The sequence below is a fragment of the Leptodactylus fuscus genome, chromosome 6 (genome assembly GCF_031893055.1).
Source record: "Leptodactylus fuscus isolate aLepFus1 chromosome 6, aLepFus1.hap2, whole genome shotgun sequence".
NCBI classification, from domain to species: domain Eukaryota; kingdom Metazoa; phylum Chordata; class Amphibia; order Anura; family Leptodactylidae; genus Leptodactylus; species Leptodactylus fuscus.
In genome coordinates, this window is record NC_134270.1 from 84,159,220 (window position 1) to 84,180,433 (window position 21,214).

A 21,214-nucleotide genomic window follows, 5' to 3' on the forward strand; every position below is an offset into this window, starting at 1 on the left:
ATAGACAATGGGTCAGGTTTATCAATCCAAGTCCGATATTTCTCAATAAGCAAGGGATGACTTGCATCTTATATTATGCCAAGAATTGTAGGGTCTTTTATTCATGCACCAACTATTTATTCCTTATAGCCTGCAAATTAAGATCTTTGTCTACAGATTTTGTCTACATGTTTTGCACCATGCATTTGTCTCCATTTTTGTGCCAAATATTTGTCTCATGGTGAGCCAGAATTTTTGAGCTTCTAGAAACCATCCATATTTATGAAAGTCTGTACCACAGATTCATAAATATGTCTCACACTCAGTGTCCAGTTTGTGCTTTCCGCTGGATTTCAGTCTTCAACCCCGGCGACTCTGGACAGGGGATGGAAATTCAGCGGTCAGCTTTAAAACCCAATCACTTGAATGGGTTTGCAAAGATGATTGCTAGTGTCTGCCTGTGGCCTGTCTGCGGGGAAACTTTTTTTTTAAGCCGGACACAAAGTTGGACATGCAATTCTGGGACGGAACTGCATGTTCTGTGAACCAACTCTCAACCTATGAATAGGATTTGTAGTTTAAGACAGTACAAAGATAGACAGTATTGATAAATGTGCCCCGATATGTTTATTTTTTGGTCTGGAATCTCCTCAGAATTCTCAGCTTTGTAATGTATCTTAATGAGGGTAATAAGGTGAATATGCAGTTCACCTCAGTAATTTGTGACATGCAATTAGACTTTTTAGAAGTCACCATGCTGTTGGAGTGTGGTTCCATTACCTCTAGAGGTTTTGTGAAATCCATTGCTAAAGTTTTGAGTGATCTCTAGGTGTCTCTGGGAGCTGCTGGTGTCTCCTGCTATTGTTTACATGGTTTTGTTTCCTACTATGTAACTTCTTCAATAACCCTTTCACCTTACTCCCCCTTGTCTCTTTCTAGCTATCCCACCCTTCCCTACCTACTCAGTCAACCCCCGACCCATAGTATATACTTACCCTAAATGGGAAACGGATAGTCACTGGATAATCAGAAAATCTCTGGGGTGGTCACATGACAGCCCCAGGGATTTGGGTAAATATACATTTTTTTTAAAAAAAAAACCACTTATGTTATTTAGAAAGTGGTGTTTAGATTAGTGTAGGGATTTCAAATTATCCTGGACAACCCCATTAAGGTGCATTAATAGTACAAACACCACTTTGCAGCAGTATGCTTGACGATCTGAAAAGAAGATTAATGCAAAGGAGTCATTCATCCCTAGTTCTAAAAGAAGCTAGTAGGAAGGCTTCTCAATAACCCAGGTTGAATTACTCAATGCATCTAGGTACGCTCATAGTAAGAATGTTACCTGTAGTAAATTCTTGTTTAGGTTTAAAACACATGCAGATGTTATTTGTTCTGCCATTTATAAAAAACTGGAATATAATCCAAAGAGTCCCATGAACTGGGTATTTTCAGATCAACCAATAGTTGCTTTTAAAAAGTGTTTGACTTTAGACAAGTAGAAATTGGCTAGGATATTCCAAAAGGCAATTTTGACATAAATTTTTGTTAACAAAACTTGAAGGCTAGAAGTAATTTTATAGGAGGAACTTCGTCGTTGGTGAATCAGTTCATCAATTAAAGGGGCTCTATCACTAGGAAAAGTCATTTTTAACTAATCACATCTTTGCATAGCTTTTAGAAAGTCTATTCCACACCTACCTTTAGTATATAGATTGCCTCAGTGGTTTCTGAATAAGTCAGTTTTTATTCATATGCTAATTAGACTGGTGCACGATAGATCGTGCACACCTCTCCTATTATTTTCTATGGGAGACTGCTGCTGCTGACGACTCAGCTTCCTGTTTGCCTCACACACACAGGAGATAATAGAAGAGAGGAGGCTGCTGGGAACTTCCTGAGCTGGCTGGAGGCTCATTAGCATATGAATAAAAACGGACTTATTCAGAGACCACTGAAGCAATCTACATACTATAGGTAAGTGTGAAGTAACATTTCTAAAGCCTATGCAAGCATGTGATTAGTTAAAAATGACTTTTCCCAGTGATAGAGCCCCTTTAAGAGCAAATTTTTAGTCTACATTATTTTTTTCTATGCCCGTTCTATTATATTGGCAAGACTATCAGGCGTATATGTGTTTGTTTTCGGGAACTTGTTACATCTATAACCCCAGGACATGGTTCTATCCAGATCCATACAGCATGTTAGGCAGAAACATGAAGGCGATGCATGTGTTTTGAGGTTTGCTGGTATTGAAGTACTTAATGCTAACCCTGGAAAGGGCACTTGTAACCATATGTTGCATGCCGAGAAAGAAAGCGGATCCTAAAAACCAAGGCTTTAGAATTCTTAGGCTTAAATGACAAAAATGATGTGTCTTTTTATTAGGGGTCTTCATTAATATGTTTGTAGCATTGATATATGCAGTTAACTTTGAGATGCCATAATGAGATATGCTTCATTGTGATCTTTGATATTGCATTATTGATGTCTGAATGTTTTTATAATTAGCGTCTCCTGAATAGTATGGCAGTGGCGCATGCGCAGATTGTGGTGCTGCTGGTTGCTGGCGTGACAGAGCTGAGAGCCTTTTTATGATGCACTCAGGCTCCACTATGTGATCAGCTTGTAGAAGCACTGTGACTGAAGCGGCCAGTTGCTGTGTAGACTGGCAATGCAAATTTTAATATGTGTTGCAAGTAAAAACCTGACCACAGAAATGAAGCAACTCCATCTACACTTTCACTGAACATCCCAAACAAGTGTTGACACAAACGTCAGAAGTCATTTGCAAGACATTGAGCTACAAGCCAAACGACCAGCTACAGGTGTTCCATTTACCTCCTATCACTGCTCTTATAGGCTTTCATAGTACACAGCAGTGTAGGCTTGAGTATGAGTCTCCTTTTGTCTTGGACACAATGGCGGCCAAAGTTGGGCCTGGAGACCACATGAGAGATGCTATGAAGAGGCCTACACAAAGGAACATCACAGGTTCTTCTCCTGGGATTATAGCATGGCATTGCATAAGGTACAGTAGCCAGATCTACACAGGTACACTAATAGCTTGGCCAGTGGTAGGACCATTTCCTCAAAGTATCCAGACAACAGGACAACACCAAGCTGCAGGTTGCTTGTGCTCTTATGGGCAGCTTGTGTGGCTTAAATATGCTACCATAGTCTGCAGTATCTCCCATCAAACACAATTGGGATGTCATTGGTCAGTATTTCCATAGGGAGCTGTCAGCAGCCAACTTTGATAATCTACATACCCAAGTGCATTCAGAGTGGCAAAACATTCCTCAGACAACCATTAATAAAACCGTTAATCTCATTGATGTCTTGTCATGACATGTAATTGTGTGTATATCTGTGTGTGGCACTTCTATTTGAAACTGAATAAGTGGAGATGTTTTGTACATTCAGCTTTAATTATTTTGTCATTTGCATATCATTAATATGCCTATCAATGCTGTCATTCCAAAACCTTTTCTGAGAGTCTGTAATGCCGATGATGTCATTTTCTATAATATTCACATTCCATACTTATCTAATGAATCCTATTTGCTCTTTCATCTCCACAGGGGAATTGGAAAACAAGGATTCCAGTGCCAGGGTAAGATATTTATTTTATGCTTTGCTTTGTGTGTGTTATCTGTTCCTCTCATTCTCTCCAGAGGATGTCTGCTATTTTTATGCAGCAGAGAAAATTATAATTTTATATAAACTGCCTTTTATTTAGCTGTAGGTAATATTGGCTATCTAATTTCCCAGTGCTTGAAAATACATATAGTTCACCACAATGTAACTTAAGATGTATAATGTATTATAATATAGAAATTATTTATAATGTTGGTGCTATGCAAAGCTATGCTTAGTAACATAATTAACAAATGTATTAACATTCAATTAAAGTGTTTATGTAAGTTTCATCATTTTATTTCATCTTCCTCCTCTGTATGTTTCAAGTCCAATATACAAGATACAAAAATTAAGTTTGTCTGTGCAGCAGAATTAAGTTTGTCATATGCTTCAGTATTCTGTCATGTTTTTTCCATAGTTTACTTAAGAAATGGCACAAAATGTTTGTGTTGCATATTAAGGCCGGTCCCTTTTCCTGTCCCTTCCTAATAAGTCCTGCATTCATGTCGGCCAAGTTGCAACAACTGTTAGGGTGCATTCACACTGAGTAAACGCTAGCTTATTTTGTAGAGTAAAATTACACTTGTAAATTTTGCTATCCCATTGACTTCAATGATATTTTTTTACAAGTGTAAAAATACGCCTGTAAAAAATACGCCTGTAAAAAATACGCCTGTAAAAAATACGCCTGTAAAAAATACGCCTGTAAAATATACGCCTGTAAAATATACGCCTGTAAAATATACGCCTGTAAAATGTCATTGAAGTCAATGGGATAGCAAAATTTACAAGTGTAATTTTACTCTACAAAATAAGCTAGCGTTTACTCAGTGTGAATGCACCCTTAGAAAGCATCTAAAACAAAAATAAAATGTAAAGCTTGAACAGTCAGTTTTTTGGGGAGTTTTTTGCACAAATTAGGCCAGAATTCTAAGCAATTTCACTAGCTTATGTTCTCCAACGGTCCACATTTAGTAAACTGTCTAAAAGTTTGAATGTATTTGTAACTATGACATCCAATTAGATCAGATCTGTTTGGTTTTACACATGACACAAATGTATTTTTTTAAATATAAACACACATTTTAGAAATGAGGCTTGTTGCTTTTCACAAAATACAGACATATATCCCAAATGGAACAACAGTATATTCACAGCACATAAACTTATTACAGACAAACTTATTCATTGAAGCAAAAAGGGGAAAGATGTTCAGTTAGAGTCAAAATAAGGACTTGTAGTGTTGGTCCCTGTGAAATACTGGCCTTTACTCCAAGCAAGCAGAGTTCAGCACTGGTACATTGGTACTAAACCAAGTACCTGATGGGGCTGATTCCAACAGTCAGTCTTCAGGCTACTGGTGAACAACAATTCACTTCAGCTGTATACCTATATTGGCATCGCCGTAACAGAAAAACTAAGTAGCAATGGGGCAGTGCTGCAGTACTGACACTGGCTGGAAGAGTAGCAAGGCTCACAAAATGGAAACAATACTGAGAACCACACTGTCTTGGTAGCTGTGTGGTGTGCTGGGTATTTAAATCCCACAGATCTGATATTGATGGCCAAAAAACCAGACCCCTTTAACTTAATAGTAAAAGCACCAGCGATCCGTGAAATTGATGTATCTATAACATCAGGAACATCATGTAGACCCATCTTTGGAGAGGCTTACCTTATTTAATGTAGTATACATGGTTGACGCTTTACGAAACAAATGTTATGTAAAGAAACCTTTTCTCTGTCTCACAGAGAGAGTTGTCCATTGTTTACCAATATCTCAACATCGAGCATCCCTTATTTCTCTCTGATAATCCAAAGAGTAATCCATCTACAGACAGTAGAAAGCTGTTCTGGCACATTTGGATTTTTTTTTCTCTAGTCCTTTATCTTTCTTGAGAAATGATTTCTGGACAGCTGCACCAATAATATGTCTACCCTTAGATTTGCAAAACTGTGTAAGGCTGAGGACGCACCTGGCAAGTTTGTAGTGAGTTGGCATCCGCCAAATCGCTAACTAACCTGCAGCAAACTACAGTAGCAGCGTAGTGGATGAAATGTAAAGAAACCCCATGCACATACTACATTAAAAACCAAAAAACTTTGTACGTTCTTTATTGCTACATATTTGTCTGCATACAAAATGTTGAAAACTGCAAAGTTTGTACTCCAGGGCCAACTGCCCCAGAATTGTCTTTTTTTCAGTTGTTTCTAAGAGCACTGTTTCTTTCAGACACATCCCAACAAGCGTAACAAAGTTTTGGGGGTTTTTTTTGTTGGTGCTCTTAAAATTTAAAGCTGAGCTGTGAAAGGTTGCTACAAAGGGAAGTAAACTATTTATCTTTTAGACGGCTTTATAAGTCTACCCCAAACTGCCTGATATGTCAAGTTGTGTGACAAACATATCACCTCAGTAACTACTCTGCTATAGGGGATCTATCCATCACTTCCTTAGTTGGGGTTCTATTTTGATACTGTCTATAGTAACACAGCTAAAATATATTGTTGAGTTTTTGTGACAGATACTTGTCTATTTTTAAATACATAGTTAAACCCGTCTAGTTTTTCTTATGTGAACAAGCAGAAATAATTAATACCCATCGCATCTGTTATTAAACCCCTTCATGTCCTCAAGTATTACAGCAAGATGTTAAAAGTAAAAAGATTTCAGTACAGTTACAGTAAAAGATGTTGCTAAATTCACATCTAAGTGAAAGATGCTGGAATTAAACTTCCAGCCCATTTTTTTCTCATCTGTTAATAAGGCCAACTTCACAGAGACATGTTTGGTCTGTGAAATAAGGACCATATATTGTCTATGATACTAGGAGTCCCTACCACTCAGCGACACTTACAGTATAGAACAGTAGTCTTCTGGGGAGGCAGGAACTTCTACCATCGTAGATCACCATCATGCTCGGAGTTTGGTTCCCAGTTTAGTATTTTGTCTGAGAAATATGGATAATATAAAGTCCACATTTCTCAAATTGCATATGCCCATGTGAAACAGACCTAACTGAACCCATCTCTGTTTTGGCCCCCAGACCATTAGGCCAATATAATATGGTCGATATTTGGTCAGTATTTTGCATCAGTATTTGCAAGCCAAAACCTACACAGAGAAAAAAATTTGATGGAAAGATGTGTTCCTATTTCCTCTTTGTTATGAGGCCACTACTGGTTTACAAATACTGATGTAAAAGCCTGACCAAATATTGACCATGTGAAGGTGACCTTAGGGTTCTATTACACATCTGCTTTAATGCAGATGCATGCAGAATTTGAAGTCACATGTTTTGCATTTTTGATCAGTGTTAGTAATTTTTATTGCAGTAGAAAAATCAGCAAATGCATCAAAATTTAGTAAATGGTGCTTAGACTACTATTACACGTACTGTGTTTACACAACCTGTGGTACCTGCTGGCCCTTTAGTAACCTTTAGTTTAAACTTTTCTACTCAAAACTATCCGGGAGGTCGACTACAGATGATCACAGGGGGCTTTTTCATGGTTTAGCTGATCTGCTTTCTTCAAATAGAATTTCCAATTATCGGCCTTATTACCTGTCATTGCACATGCATAGTGTGTTGGATTGGTGCTAAAGTAGATTAAAGCAACAGTGGGCCCGCTTGAAGCTGTTATTTGTGACAATCCTCCTTTCTATTCTACATTCTTTCTATTTCTACATTCTATTCTTCCAAGGTTGCTGCTCTAAGAACTTATCCAACTATCCCACCCTAAATTGCTATCAGGACACACTAGTTTAATCCTATATCTTGTCTTCCCCATCCCGTCTCATTCATTCTGGAAAATGCTTTTATTTGACCTGACTTTTTTGCATGGGTTGCTACTGGGAAATGTAGGGCATTTCACTTCGGTGACAGCATGTGTTGGTTGACATCCGATTCTTTGGTGGCTTGAGTAACCTATTGAGTTAGTGGCAGGTGAGACAGCTCAAGATTATTTTTCTTCTCTACCGCAACCATTGTCATTGCACCAGACTAAGACTCCTTTAGAACAATTGTATCTTAGCTTGAGGTTTCTTCACTATATTCTACCTACTATATCTGCATTCAGACATCCCTGGATCCTAAGGTACATTAGGAAATGAGAGGACTTTGGTCTTATATACTCCTTTTTACACCTTTGTACAAAATGTTTTGGTTCTGCAGGGTTCCTATTCCTTTCTGAAGTGTAGAGGTGTATCAGAATGCTGTTGGTGCTCAATCACATTGACCCCTGTCTTACTCCTTGATAACTGCAATTTGTCCACTTGCAGATAGAGTGTTCCTATATGGTGCTTTGTTTGGGCAAATTAAATGATCTGAGGCACAAGTAGTCTGTCATAACTTCCAAAACTCCATTTGTTGGTCTCAAGACAACTTAAGCAAAATTTGGTTTTACTGGGAACAATTTTAACGTACTTCCACATACTGTAATTTCTTGTAGGCTTTCACACACACACCTTCTTAGATGAGATGTTAGGGCTCGTGCACACGGAGTTAACGTGAGCATATTTTAGCATAATACATGTGTATAGAATACATGTGTAAAAATAACTCATTGACTTCAATGAAATTTTTTACATGTGTAAAAACGACGCATAACGCGTCATTTTTTGGCGCATATTTTGATGCGGTTTTTACACGTGTAAAAATTTCATTGAAGTCAATGGGATTGTTATTTTTACACGTGTATTCTATACACATGTATTATGCTAAATTATGCTCGCGTTAACTCAGTGTGCATGGGACCTTAGTCTTCCCTATATTACCCCTTCCATTTTTTCTTCTTTCATCTTTCAGCAGCAGTAATAAATATATATATATATATATATATATATATATATATATTTTTCTCTTTATGTAGATTGTGAGCCCCACATAGAGCTCATAATGTACATTTTTTTCCCTATCAATATGTCTTCTTTTGGAATATGGGATGGAAATCCATGCAAACATGGGGAGAACATACAAACTCCTTGCAGATGGTTTTTGCCCTTGGCGGGATTTGAACACCAGGACTCCAGCGCTGCAAGGCTGCAGTGCTAACCACTGAGCCACTGTGTGGCCCCAGTAAGTTATATTTTCTGTCCTGTACACTTCTACCAGAGAGGCAGCCATATTAGACTACAAAATTTCCGATATAATGTAACGCTAAGTGGGTTTACTCATAGACAAGGGTATCTCCCCTGTGTTTCTTTGTATTTACAAAATAGTATCTCACAAGTTATACTTTAAAGCTTTAGTAATTTCTAAGATATATTAGTATACACATAGTTAAAGAAAATCACAAAAGCTTTCTGAAGGTTACTGAGCAGATCCCTCCATTTAAGTCTGTGCTTCATTTATTTCTTTGAAGGCATATAAACCCAGGATATTATACATACAAAACATACTAAGCTGTCACTTTACTGACTAAGCCACAAATTTCATTTCCGGAATTTTTTTTCCCCCGCATAAGTCTTCTGTCAATAGTATATTTCCTTTGCTGTATAATGTACTATATGTAGATAAATATATCTTTAAACATATATTTCAGCATACAATGTACTGACAGATATTTTTCTACATATTAATACATTATACGAGGAGAGAGAAAAGGGAAAGAGGTAAGAAAAATGAAATTCCCATTGAAGCTAATGGCACCTTTGGCTCAGTCAGTAAGGTTACAGCTTAACATTCTCTGTATGCATGAAGTCCTAAAGTCAGTCGCCACCTTGCACCACCAAATAAACTAACCTTTCAGTTCTCCACCCAATCCCTCATTAATATTCACTGCAGTGCCTACTATGTGCAGTGAATATTAATGAGCCGGCAGCTGGTAAAAGTCCCGAATCACTGGCGACTCCTGAGAAACTCAGGTGAGTTGACATGTCTGGATTTTAATTTAGAAAGAGCGATACTGTTTAACCCCTTAAGGCGCTAAGCTATACTAGTAGCATGTCAGAGAGCTGTAGCAGAGTAGCTGGGACTGCTACATTGCTTCCAGATCCAACTTCAGCAAATTAACATCTCAGATGTCATAATCAACATTGATTATGGCATCAGGGAGGTAGGAGTCCCTTGTTTCATCCCCTTAGCCAATGAGCTGTAAGATAGCAGGGTTCCTTGGCAGGCAGGAGGCCAATCAATGACCTTCTAGCTACCATGGCCTAATACACATAGGAAGTAATGTACAATATACTGCAATACAGAAGTGATCCCAGGCTCATGTTGACTTGTGGGAGAATAAAAAAAGTTACAATAACTAAATAAAAAAAATAAAAATCTATTTATCATTATAAATATCAACAAAAAATAAACCATCTTATTAGGTAAGGCCAAATGTTTATTCCAAAATAAAGTTATTTATCCCATGTTGTGAACTTTGTAAAAAAAATTACTCAAATGAGCAAACTAATGTGTTTTGGTCTTTTTGCCTCCCACGAAAAGATAAAGTGATCAAAAAGATGTAGACACCAGAAATAAAAATTATTGGTTGGTGGAGACAGCTATAGAATGGCTATGTGACCAATAGTTTTGATTAAGTCATTGCCTCAGAAGAGGAGCTCTTATGAAAGAATGGAGTCATACATATTCCGTGCTAATGATCTAACTCTTAAAGTCTACTTTTACTCTACAGATACATATCAGTGTTCAGACTATCAAAGCCAATCAAACTACTAATTAGAGATGAGCGAACAGTGTTCTATCGAACTCATGTTCGATCGGATATTAGGCTGTTCGACATGTTCGAATCGAACACCGCGTGGTAAAGTGCGCCATTACTAGATTCCCCTCCCACCTTCCCTGGCGCCTTTTTTGCTCCAATAACAGCGCAGGGTAGGTGGGACAGGAACTACGACACCGGTGACGTTGAAAAAAGTAGGAAAAACCCATTGGCTGCCGAAAACATGTGACCTCTAATTTAAAAGAACAGCGCCGCCCAGGTTCGCGTCATTCTGAGCTTGCAATTCACCAAGAACGGAGGCTTCAGTCCACTTAGCTAGGGATCAGATTCTGGGTAGGCAGGGACAGGCTAGGATAGGAAGGAGAAGACAACCAACAGCTCTTGTAAGAGCTAAATTCCAGGGAGAAGCTTGTCAGTGCAACGTGGCACTGACGGGCTCAATCGCCGCAACCCAGCTTTCCCCGGATCCTGAATGGAATACACTGACAGTGTATTCCCGTATACCCTATATATACACCCCCGATCCCCGTTCCAACGGTGTGCCCCCCCCACCTTCACCCCAGAAATACCCTGCAAGTCCCCTAGCAATAGAATTGAGGCTATATACACCCACTATTTTTGCTACTGCCATATAGTGCCATTGTCTGACTGGGAATTCCAAGAATATATTGGGGTTACAAATACCCTCATTTCTTGCTACTGCCATATAGTGCCAGTTTCTGACTGGGAATTCAAAATGCGCAAGGCTCCCGGAAAGGGACGAGGTCGGGGGAATGGTTCTGAGGAGCAAGGTAGCAGTGAAGCCACAGGGCGTCCCGTGCCTACTCCTGTGGGGCAGCAAGCATTGCGCCACTCCACAGTGCCAGGGTTGCTTGCCACATTAACTAAACTGCAGGGTACAAACCTTAGTAGGCCCGAGAACCAGGAACAGGTCTTGCAATGGCTGTCGGATAACGCTTACAGCACATTGTCCAGCAGCCAGTCAGGCTCTGCCTCCTCTCCTCCTATTACCCAACAGTCTTGTCCTCCTTCCTCCCAAAATTCCCAAGCTTCACAGAACAATAACCCCAACTGTCCCTGCTCCCCAGAGCTGTTCTCCGCTCCTTTCATTGTCCCTCAACCTGCCCCTCCATGTCGCGATTCCACAGACCTAACAGAGGAGCATCTGTGTCCAGATGCTCAAACACTAGAGTCTCCTCCATCTCCGTTCGATTTGGTGGTGGATGACCAGCAACCCACCCTCATCGACGACGATGTGACGCAGTTGCCGTCAGGGCATCCAGTTGACCTGCGCATTGTGCGGGAGGAGGAGATGAGACAGGAGTTGGAAGAGGAAGTGGTGGATGATGAGGACACTGACCCGACCTGGACAGGGGGGGGATGTCAAGCGGGGAAAGTAGTGTGGATGTTGAGGCAGGTGCAGCACCAAAAAGGGTAGCTAGAGGCAGAGGTCAGCAGCTTAGGCGAAGCCAGGCCACACCCGGAATCTCCCAAGATGTTCCAGTTTGTACCCAGCCCCGAAAAACTCCCACCTCGAGGGCACGTTTCTCAAAGGTGTGGAGTTTTCAAGGAATGCGCCGAGGACAGATATAGTGTTGTCTGCACAATTTGCCTCTCGAAATTGATTAGGGGCTCTGAGGAGAGCAACCTGTCCACCACTTCAATGCGCCGTCATTTGGAATCCAAGCACTGGAATCAGTGGCAGGCAGCAACGGCAGGACAAAGGCCGCCTGCCGTTCACGCCACTGCCTTTGCCACTGCCACTGCTGACTGTGCTGGCGATGCACTCCAGAGGACGAGCCAGGACACCACTTCATCTGCCTCCGCCACTTTGTTGACTTCTTCCTCATCCTCCCCTGTTCCTGTCTTATCTCCTTCTCCGGCACCATCAAAGGCACCATCAGGCGCTTCTTTACAACAACCCACCATCTCTCAGACATTGGAGCGGCGGCAGAAATACACCGCTAACCACCCACACGCGCAAGCCTTGAACGCCAACATCGCTAAACTGCTGGCCCAGGAGATGTTGGTGTTCCGGCTTGTTGAAACTCCCGCCTTCCTGGACCTGATGGCAACTGCGGCACCTCGCTATGCCGTCCCTAGCCGTCACTACTTCTCCCGGTGTGCCGTCCCCGCCTTGCACCAGCTCGTGTCACTCAACATCAGGCGGGCCCTTAGTTCCGTGCTTTGCACAAAGGTCCACTTGACCACCGACGCGTGGACAAGTGCATGCGGACAGGGACGCTACATTTCACTGACGGCACACTGGGTGAATGTAGTTGAGGCTGGGACTGCTTCCCAAACTGGCCCAGTGTACCTCGTCTCCCCGCCTAACATTCCTGGCAGGGACACGAGAAGAACACCCCCCTCCTCCTCCACCGCCTCCTCCACCGGCTCCTCCTCCGCCACCGCCTCCTTCTCCACCACCGCCTCCTCCTCCGCTGTTAGATTGACCCCAGCTACGAGTTGGAAACGTTGCAGCACTGGCGTTGGTAGACGTCAGCAGGCCGTGCTGAAGCTGATCAGCTTGGGGGACAGACAGCACACTGCCTCCGAGGTGAGGGATGCCCTCCTCGATGAGACGGCAATATGGTTTGAGCCGCTGCACCTGGGCCCAGACATGGTCGTTTGTGATAACGGCTGGAACCTGGTAGCAGCTCTGGAGCTTGCCGGACTCCAACATGTTCCATGCCTGGCCCACGTCTTCAACCTAGTGGTGCAACGTTTCCTAAAGAGCTACCCCAATGTTCCAGAGCTACTGGTGAAAGTGCGGCGCATGTGCGCCCACTTTCGCAAGTCGACAGTAGCCGCTGCTAGCTTAAAATCTCTCCAGCAATGCCTGCATGTGCCACAACACCGGCTTTTGTGCGACGTCCCCACACGCTGGAACTCAACGTTTCAGATGTTGAAAAGAGTGGTTGAGCAGCAGAGACCTTTGATGGAATACCAGCTACAAAACCCTAGGGTGCCACAAAGTCAGCTGCCTCAGTTTCTCATCCATGAGTGGCCATGGATGAGAGACCTTTGTGACATCCTACGGGTGTTTGAGGAGTCCACAAGGAGGGTGAGCCTTACAATCCCGCTCTTGTGTGTTCTGAGAGAATCCCTGATTGACATCAGGGATAACTCAGATCACACAGAGGAGTCAGGGATAGCATCCGATCCGTCACAGCTGGAGAGTAGGTCCACACATCTGTCCGCTTCATCGCGTTTAATGGAGGAGGAGGAGGAGGAAGAAGAAGAAGAGTTGTCCGATGATGTGATGGTGATACAGGAGGCTTCCGGGCAACTTCGAATCGTCCCATTGTTGCAGCGCGGATGGGTAGACATGGTCGATGAGGAGGAAAATGGAGATTGAACTTTCCGGTGGGGCCAGAGGAGTCATGCCAACTAACACTGTGGCAGACATGGCTGAGTTCATGTTCGGGTGCTTTACAACCGACAAGTGTATTGTCAAAATCATGGAGGACAACCAGTACTGGATCTTTGCTATCCTTGACCCCCGGTATAAAAACAACATCTCCTCTTTTATTCCGGTAAAGGGGAGGGTCAATCGCATCAACGCTTGCCACAAGCAATTGGTGCAAAATATGATGGAGATGTTTCCAGCATGTGACGTTGGCGGCAGGGAGGGTAGTTCCTCCAGTAGGCGACCAAGTTCTCACCGGTCCACACAAACGAGGGACACACTGTCTAAGGTCTGGGACACCTTGATGGCACCCCCTCGCCAAAGTGCTGCCACGGAGGGTCCTAGTGTAACCAGGCGTGAGAAGTATAGGCGCATGTTGCGGGAATACCTTTCCAACCACAGCCCTGTCCTCTCCGACCCCTCTGCGCCCTATACGTATTGGGTGTCGAAGTTGGACCTGTGGCTTAAACTTGCCCTATATGCCTTGGAGGTGCTGTCCTGTCCTGCCGCCAGCGTCTTATCTGAGAGGGTGTTCAGTGCAGCCGGTGGCATCATCACTGACAAGCGCACCCGTCTGTCAGCTGAGAGTGCTGACCGGCTCACTTTGATAAAAATGAACCACCACTGGATAGAGCCTTCATTTTCGTGCCCACCTGTGTAAAACACCCCAACATGAAACTCCATGTCTGTGCTCAACCTCTCCAATTCCTCCGCATCCTCATACTCATCCACCATAAGCGTTGCACAATTCTGCTAATACTAGGCTCCCTCCACCCTGATTTCCCCCAACTCTGCTGGTTAGAGGCTCCCTCCACCCTGATTTCCCCCAAATCTGCTGGTTAGAGGCTCCCTCCACCCTGATTTCCCCCAAATCTGCTGGTTAGAGGCTCCATCCACCCTGATTTCCCCCAACTCTGCTGGTTAGAGGCTCCCTCCACCCTGATTTCCCCCAACTCTGCTGGTTAGAGGCTCCCTCCACCATGAATTGGTCCAAACTGGGGTTTTTAGAGGCTCCCTCCACCATGAATTTCCCAAAACTTGGCTGTTTAGAGGCTCCCTCCACCATGAATTGGTCCAAACTGGGCTGGTTAGAGGCTCCCTCCACCATGAATTGGTCCAAACTGGGGTTTTTAGAGGCTCCCTCCACCATGTATTGGTCCAAACTGGGCTGGTTAGAGGCTCCCTCCACCATGAATTGGTCCAAACTGGGGTTTTTAGAGGCTCCCTCCACCATGACTTTGCCCAAACTCTGCTGGTTAGAGGCTCAATCCACCCTGATTTTCAAAACAAATGTTGGTGCCAACCTCAACTTACTACAAGGGCCAAATTCACTGCTGGTGACAAGCTCTCCTCACTCCAAGTGCCAAATACACGCTTCAAGGTGTTTTCCTACTGTCTGAGAGGTGGTATTGAGTGTGTAAAGTGTGTAGTTGTTAGGCTGTGATGTTGGGGTAATAGAGGGTCTTTGGTGTGTTAGATGCTCCCAGACATGCTTCCCCTGCTGTCCCAGTGTCATTCCAGAGGTGTTGGCATCATTTCCTGGGGTGTCATAGTGGACTTGGTATTTCCTCAATAGTGAACTTGGTGACCCTCCAGACACGGATTTGGGTTTCCTCCTTAACGAGTATATGTTCCCCATAGACTATAATGGGGTTCGAAACCCGTTCGAACACACGAACAGTGAGCGGCTGTTCGATTCGAATTTCGAACCTCGAACATTTTAGTGTTCGCTCATCTCTACTACTAATGCCATGCAAAACCTAAAATGGCAAACGTATCTTTAAATAACACAAACTATACCAAATAAGACGGAAAAGAAAAAAACCTTGTGAAATTAAAGCACTCAACTTAGATGAAGGGCCTAAAACTCATTGCGTCATTGAGACCAAGAAAGGAAGATATTTTTAATGCACCAATGCAATCCAACAAGTCTCTTTACATCATAATGCTTTAATCAACATAAACATCTACACCCCTTTTTCCTAAATGAATCCTATTAATGCCACAGGCCCTAAATCCTTTAGGGTTACAAGAATGTTCAGAGATATGGACTGTCAAGACCCTTGTAGTCATCCCTACATGAATCAAACCGCAGGGGCAAGTAACATAAAATATAACTCCTTGTGTATTGTACACCTGATATTACCTGTGGATTTCTGAAAGGTGGCAGAACTGAATCCTATATCGACATATGCTATAACTACCACATGCATATGATCCCCATTAGGGTTGGTTCACACTAACACTTTTATTCCATCCGCAAGGAGTCCACATGGAGACCCTCCCGAACGGAATACCAACGCTAATGCAAGCGATGCGCAGTTAAGCACACGGAGCCATAGACTATAATGGGCTCCCTGTGCTTGCCGCGCACTGCCCGCACAATTCATTCGTTAGCGTTGGTATTCCGTTCGGGGGGAGTCTCCATGTGGACTTCTTGCAGACGGAATACAAGCACTAGTGTGAACCAACCCTTCGAGGTGTTTGCTCCCAAAAATTTCACTTGGACTCAGTGGGACATAATGCCTACCCCCTATATCCCATATTCCTCAAGATATGCTTAGCTTGATTGCATCTATTATAAATAGTCCCTCTTGTGGAATCATTGATAAAGGTAATGCACCTGGTTTTCAAATTCTAATTCATTGGACCAGATTCACTTAACATGTAGAAACTGACTGGTTTGGAATGGCTTCCTTCACCTTGTAGCAATGTGAAGAGGTGGCATCCAAGAGGTCATTTGTTGCTGTTCTTTTTCTACAAACATCATTGAATACAGAACAATTAGATTCTATCTCACAAGAAATGTCCATTATATCAACATGAGTTTTACTATACTGCCAAGTTCCAAAAGGTGAAGTGAAGCCCTGCCAGAAGAAAATGACTGTCTGAAAATTCTAGACCATGGGAGCATGTTGTCATAACCATCAGTAAATTGGACTACTTTCGGTTTCCACAGCCTCAGGAACAAATGAGCATACAAGTATACTGCATATTAGATAACCCCATGGGAAAACACTTCTCTATAAAAGTCCTGATTCTAAAAGGTCTCTTGGGAATTCAAGCTGAAAAAATTCAGAACATTGACAAAAGGATTTATACAGAACATCTGACACCTAAACTAATGAGCCCATACGTGGATACAATTCACCCTCAAATCAGACTAACTCCACAAGATGCCAACCCCAGCCCCCCAAATCCTAACTCTATAACCTCAGTGTTATTACCCTAACTTATGTCTCTAACATATCACCTCCTGAATTAATCCCCTTTGTGTAGCATCTTGCCAGTGTTGTGTTCTCAGATATTCATTTGGAAATACTTGAAGGCCTGTGCTTTAAAAGCTTGCAAGTATAATTTTTCTGGTTAGCCAATGAAGGTATCTGTTATGACCCGGTCTCAGCAGTCTCGGCCTGTTAGGTTCAGGCGCAGAGTGTCCGGATGACATTCAGTGCGTGAACCACCTGATGCACGGCAGGGGAATGTTCACACCAGACATGCAGTTTCTGCTCTGGCACTCGGGCGTGGATCACGTGGTGAGTGGCCTGATGGATCAGTGCCTGGTGTGTCTTGGCCTCTGAGGGGGTTAAGTTCTCTGCAGTGCTGAATACTTTACAGGCCATGGGCGAGGCCCTCTCCTTACTATATAAGGTTGTTGCATATGCTATCTGATGCCGGTCTTAAACGTCTGTTCCTGTTCTCAATGAATGTCTGTTGTCTGAAGCTGCTACCATCTGCATCCTGGCCCATCCAGTTTCTTGCTCCTGTTCACACAGGACTGTTCGCTAAGTATTGAGCTTGTTATCCAGACATAGTGTTCCGGGCGCAGCGAGCCCTAGGTATTTTTCTGTTTGGAAGTTTGGAATTTTGGTAGGGTTTTTTTGTGTGTGATCCTAAGTTCTGCTTTTCCCTATCCCTTGCTTAGTTCAGTTATTCTGTGTTTCACGTTTATTCTCTTCCTATGCTTTTGTGTACTCACAAGTCCAAGTCTGGACATCCGTGGGGGGCTTGTTCTGTATCTGCCTCTCCTTCGTAAACGTGAAGCTAGACAGGGGCTCTATTTCCCTTTGCAGGTTAGCTACTTCTCCGGCTGTGCTCGTGCCCCTTCAGGCAAGTTAGTCGGGCCCACGGCTACTTCTAGTTGTGCGAGGCAGGGTGTAGGAGGATCCACACTAGAAGTCCAAACTGCTCATACTTATTATTGTTTGTTTTTATATATGTTTTTCCTGTACCGTACTGAGAAGTTATCAGTCCGGGGCCAGTCCGTGGTCAGGGATCCCCAAACCATAACAGTATCATACCTACAACACTTTTGTCATTTGACACAAAAGTATCAAATACTGCATAATTTTACTTTTTCTGGCTAACACCGTATTTTTATTTCCCCTCTACTATTTTTAAGACATGTCTGCACTTTCTCCTCGGTTAAGCAGGTCACATTTAATGGAGGATTTACATTATCTCTAGTCATTAACGGTCATTGCAATTTCCTATGTAGATACAGTAAAGAATAAGGTATTTAATAAATTAGCCTTTTCCTCGAACTCCACCATTACTTTGTCTTCCACCCTCCTTAATAAATTCCTCCACTACAGCCATATTTCGTAGACCCAGTGAGATCTTCACAGACAAGTGTTGTATAAACCCAACCTTATAAATACAGTATACTGTTTATATTTAGTCACAGTAAGGCCTTAGCCATTGAATAACACTTAAAGTGGCGTAATAGCAGGGAACAAAGTGCCAGTGACATTTATAGTCAATACTTGTGGCTTAATTGTTGTCATCAAATTATTATACTATTCTATCATTAATTGTGCATTTTAAAAACCAGAATGCCATAATAAGCAGTTGTGACCCCCTGGCTTGAGGTTGGCAACTGCTCGATTTCTCTACTGAAATCAGACACTTGTGTTCACAGTGTACCATGCATATTTCTGTTGTAAGTCTGTGCAAGTTCTGCATGTAATTTTGTATTGTAGTTCTTTTGCAGTTGGGATCATTTAGGCTAATGTGATATTCTTGTAAATTAAAGGGGTTTGCGATTGAAATTAATTTATCTCCTATCCAAAGAATAGGAGTTTCATCTTTCAGGATTCCTATGACAACTATTTGCCAATGCATGTTGTATTCATTGATTGAGAATTTGTTGTTGTAATTGGAATGTGGACTGTACAAATACTTGATCTTTAACCATATTATATAAATACACAATACGTATGTTTTCTATGACTTATTATACTGTGGTTTTATTCTTGCATAATTATATATAGTGGTCCCTTGTTTACAGTATTCATTGTTTCTGGGACAATCATTGTAAGTTGAAACCATTTTATCTTATGAGCCCAAGATGTAAAAAAAAAAAAAAAAAAAAAAAAAAAAAAGAAATAAAATTACATTAAAGCAAAACTACTTTGAATCACATTTTAAGTGTAGCAATGCACTATTTTATTTATTTTTTATTTATATAGAATCAGTCTGACCTGCAGCCACCCTTTAGACTGCAGAACATTTATTTTTTTTAAAGTAGATTGTAAGCCCCATATAGGGCTCACAATCTAGATTTTTCCCTATCAGTATGTCTTTGGAGTATGGGAAATCCACGCAAACATGAGTAGAACATACAAACTCCTTGCAGATGTCGTCCTTGGCAATATTTGAACCCAGAAAGGCTGCAGTGCTAACCACTGAACCACCATGCTGCCCCTGACTGCAGAACATTTTAGATACTTTCCACACGGTAATTTTTTGCAGTTATGTGTTAGGTTAAGCCACAGTAAACAGAAAAGTTTGGATACTGTCCACACAGTAATATCCTGCACTTACATACCAGTTGCGTAGGTCACATTTACCATACAGTTTTGGATACAATCCACAGAGTTATTTCTTGCAGTTCCGTGCCAGCATAGTCTGCATTAAGCTGAAAATTTTGGATGCCATCCATATAGTCATTTCTTGCAGTTACTTGCCAGTGTAAGACACATTTACCAGAACTTTTAGATGCAAGCCACACAGTAATTTCTTGCAGTTATGTGCATTAAACTAAAAAATTTTAATACTATCCACACAGTAATGTCTCTTTACAGTTAAGTATTAAATGTGGCCTAGTTGCCTACACAACTACCAGAAAATTTTGCATACCCTCCACACAATAATTTGTTCTTGGGGGCCACACGGTGGCTCAGTGGTTAGCACTGCAGCTTTGCAGCGCTGGAGTCCTGGTGTTCAAATCCCGCCAAGGGCATAAAACCATCTGCAAGGAGTTTGTATGTTCTCCCCGTGTTTGCATGGATTTCCATCCCATATTCCAAAGACATACTGATAGGGAAAAATGTACATTGTGAGCTCTATGTGGGGCTCACAATCTACATTTAAAATAAAAATAATAATAATAATAGTTTTTGCAGTTAAGTGCCACATATGTAGAGAATATTTACCAGAAAAGGTTTGATATTTTAATATCAACCACACAGTAACTTCTTGCAGTTATTTACCAGCTCTGTAGTGTACATTAAACTGATCATTTTCAATATCTTTGTGCATCCAGAAAGGGATCTTTTTTGTTTTTTTTTCCAAAAGCCACTTCACTTTTCAACCAAGTAGGCATACTGCCAATGTGCCACTGTTTCAGATTCAGTACTTGCCACATTCTGCCACACTGTTGGTGTAATAAAAATGTTCATATTAGGAATCTCAGTTTACTAGCTCCTGTCTGTAGTCACTGCATTAAGGTTTCTATGAATTCAGGTTTCATCATTGAATTAAGTATAGGTGGGGTATTTAAACCCTGCAGAATTTTAGTCTTTGTGGAGTTCTTAGGGGTAGTTCACACAGAGTAAACGCGCATGTATTTTGGCAAAATATACGTGTAAAAATAAGACTGCCATTGACTTCATGACATTTTACACAAGTATTACACAAGTATTTTGACATGTAAAAAAATGTCATTGAAGTCAATGGAAGTCTTATTTTTACATGTGTATTTTTTTACACATGTATTTTGCCAAAATACACACGTGTTTACTCCGTGTGAATGGGCCCTTACTATGTGTGAACTACCCCTTAGGCTGTATTCACACTGAGTAACCCTGGCGTTTTTTGTGCTTATTTTTGCACATAGCGCCGCGTTAACACCGGGGGACATTAGGTGTCTGGGGGCCCAATAAGGAGCATTATTAGCTTCTGGGGGATATAACTACTTGTCTGTGGGCTGATAGGGGTCTTATTGCTTGCATTATTGTGTGCAGCTGCTGAAACAGGGAGCTGGCTGTAACTGTAACCATCCCTTCCTGATTGCTGTGTTCACAGCGCTCAATGAGCGCTGTATACACAGCTATGGGTGCCGCCATGCTGTAGCTCCCCCCTAACCCGGCGGTCACATGGTCTGCAGGGATCAGAGACTGTTAGAGCTGGATAAGCTCTATAGTAACAGGAAGGAGGCTGTATTCCTCCAACTGGAGCTAATCAGCCTCCTCTGCAGTTAAATTAAAAAAAATAAAAAATTAAAAG

The 21,214-nt window shown here is 42.0% G+C and overlaps 1 protein-coding gene across 1 annotated transcript in view; it reads left to right on the top strand.

The window, feature by feature from the left end:
* PRKCG (protein kinase C gamma) overlaps positions 1–21,214 on the top strand; it is a 448,854-nt gene that overhangs the window by 74,715 nt on the left and 352,925 nt on the right. The window contains exon 2 of the mRNA XM_075276786.1: positions 3,567–3,598. Within this exon, the coding sequence (XP_075132887.1) occupies positions 3,567–3,598 (32 nt within the window). The remainder of the gene's footprint in view (positions 1–3,566; positions 3,599–21,214) is intronic.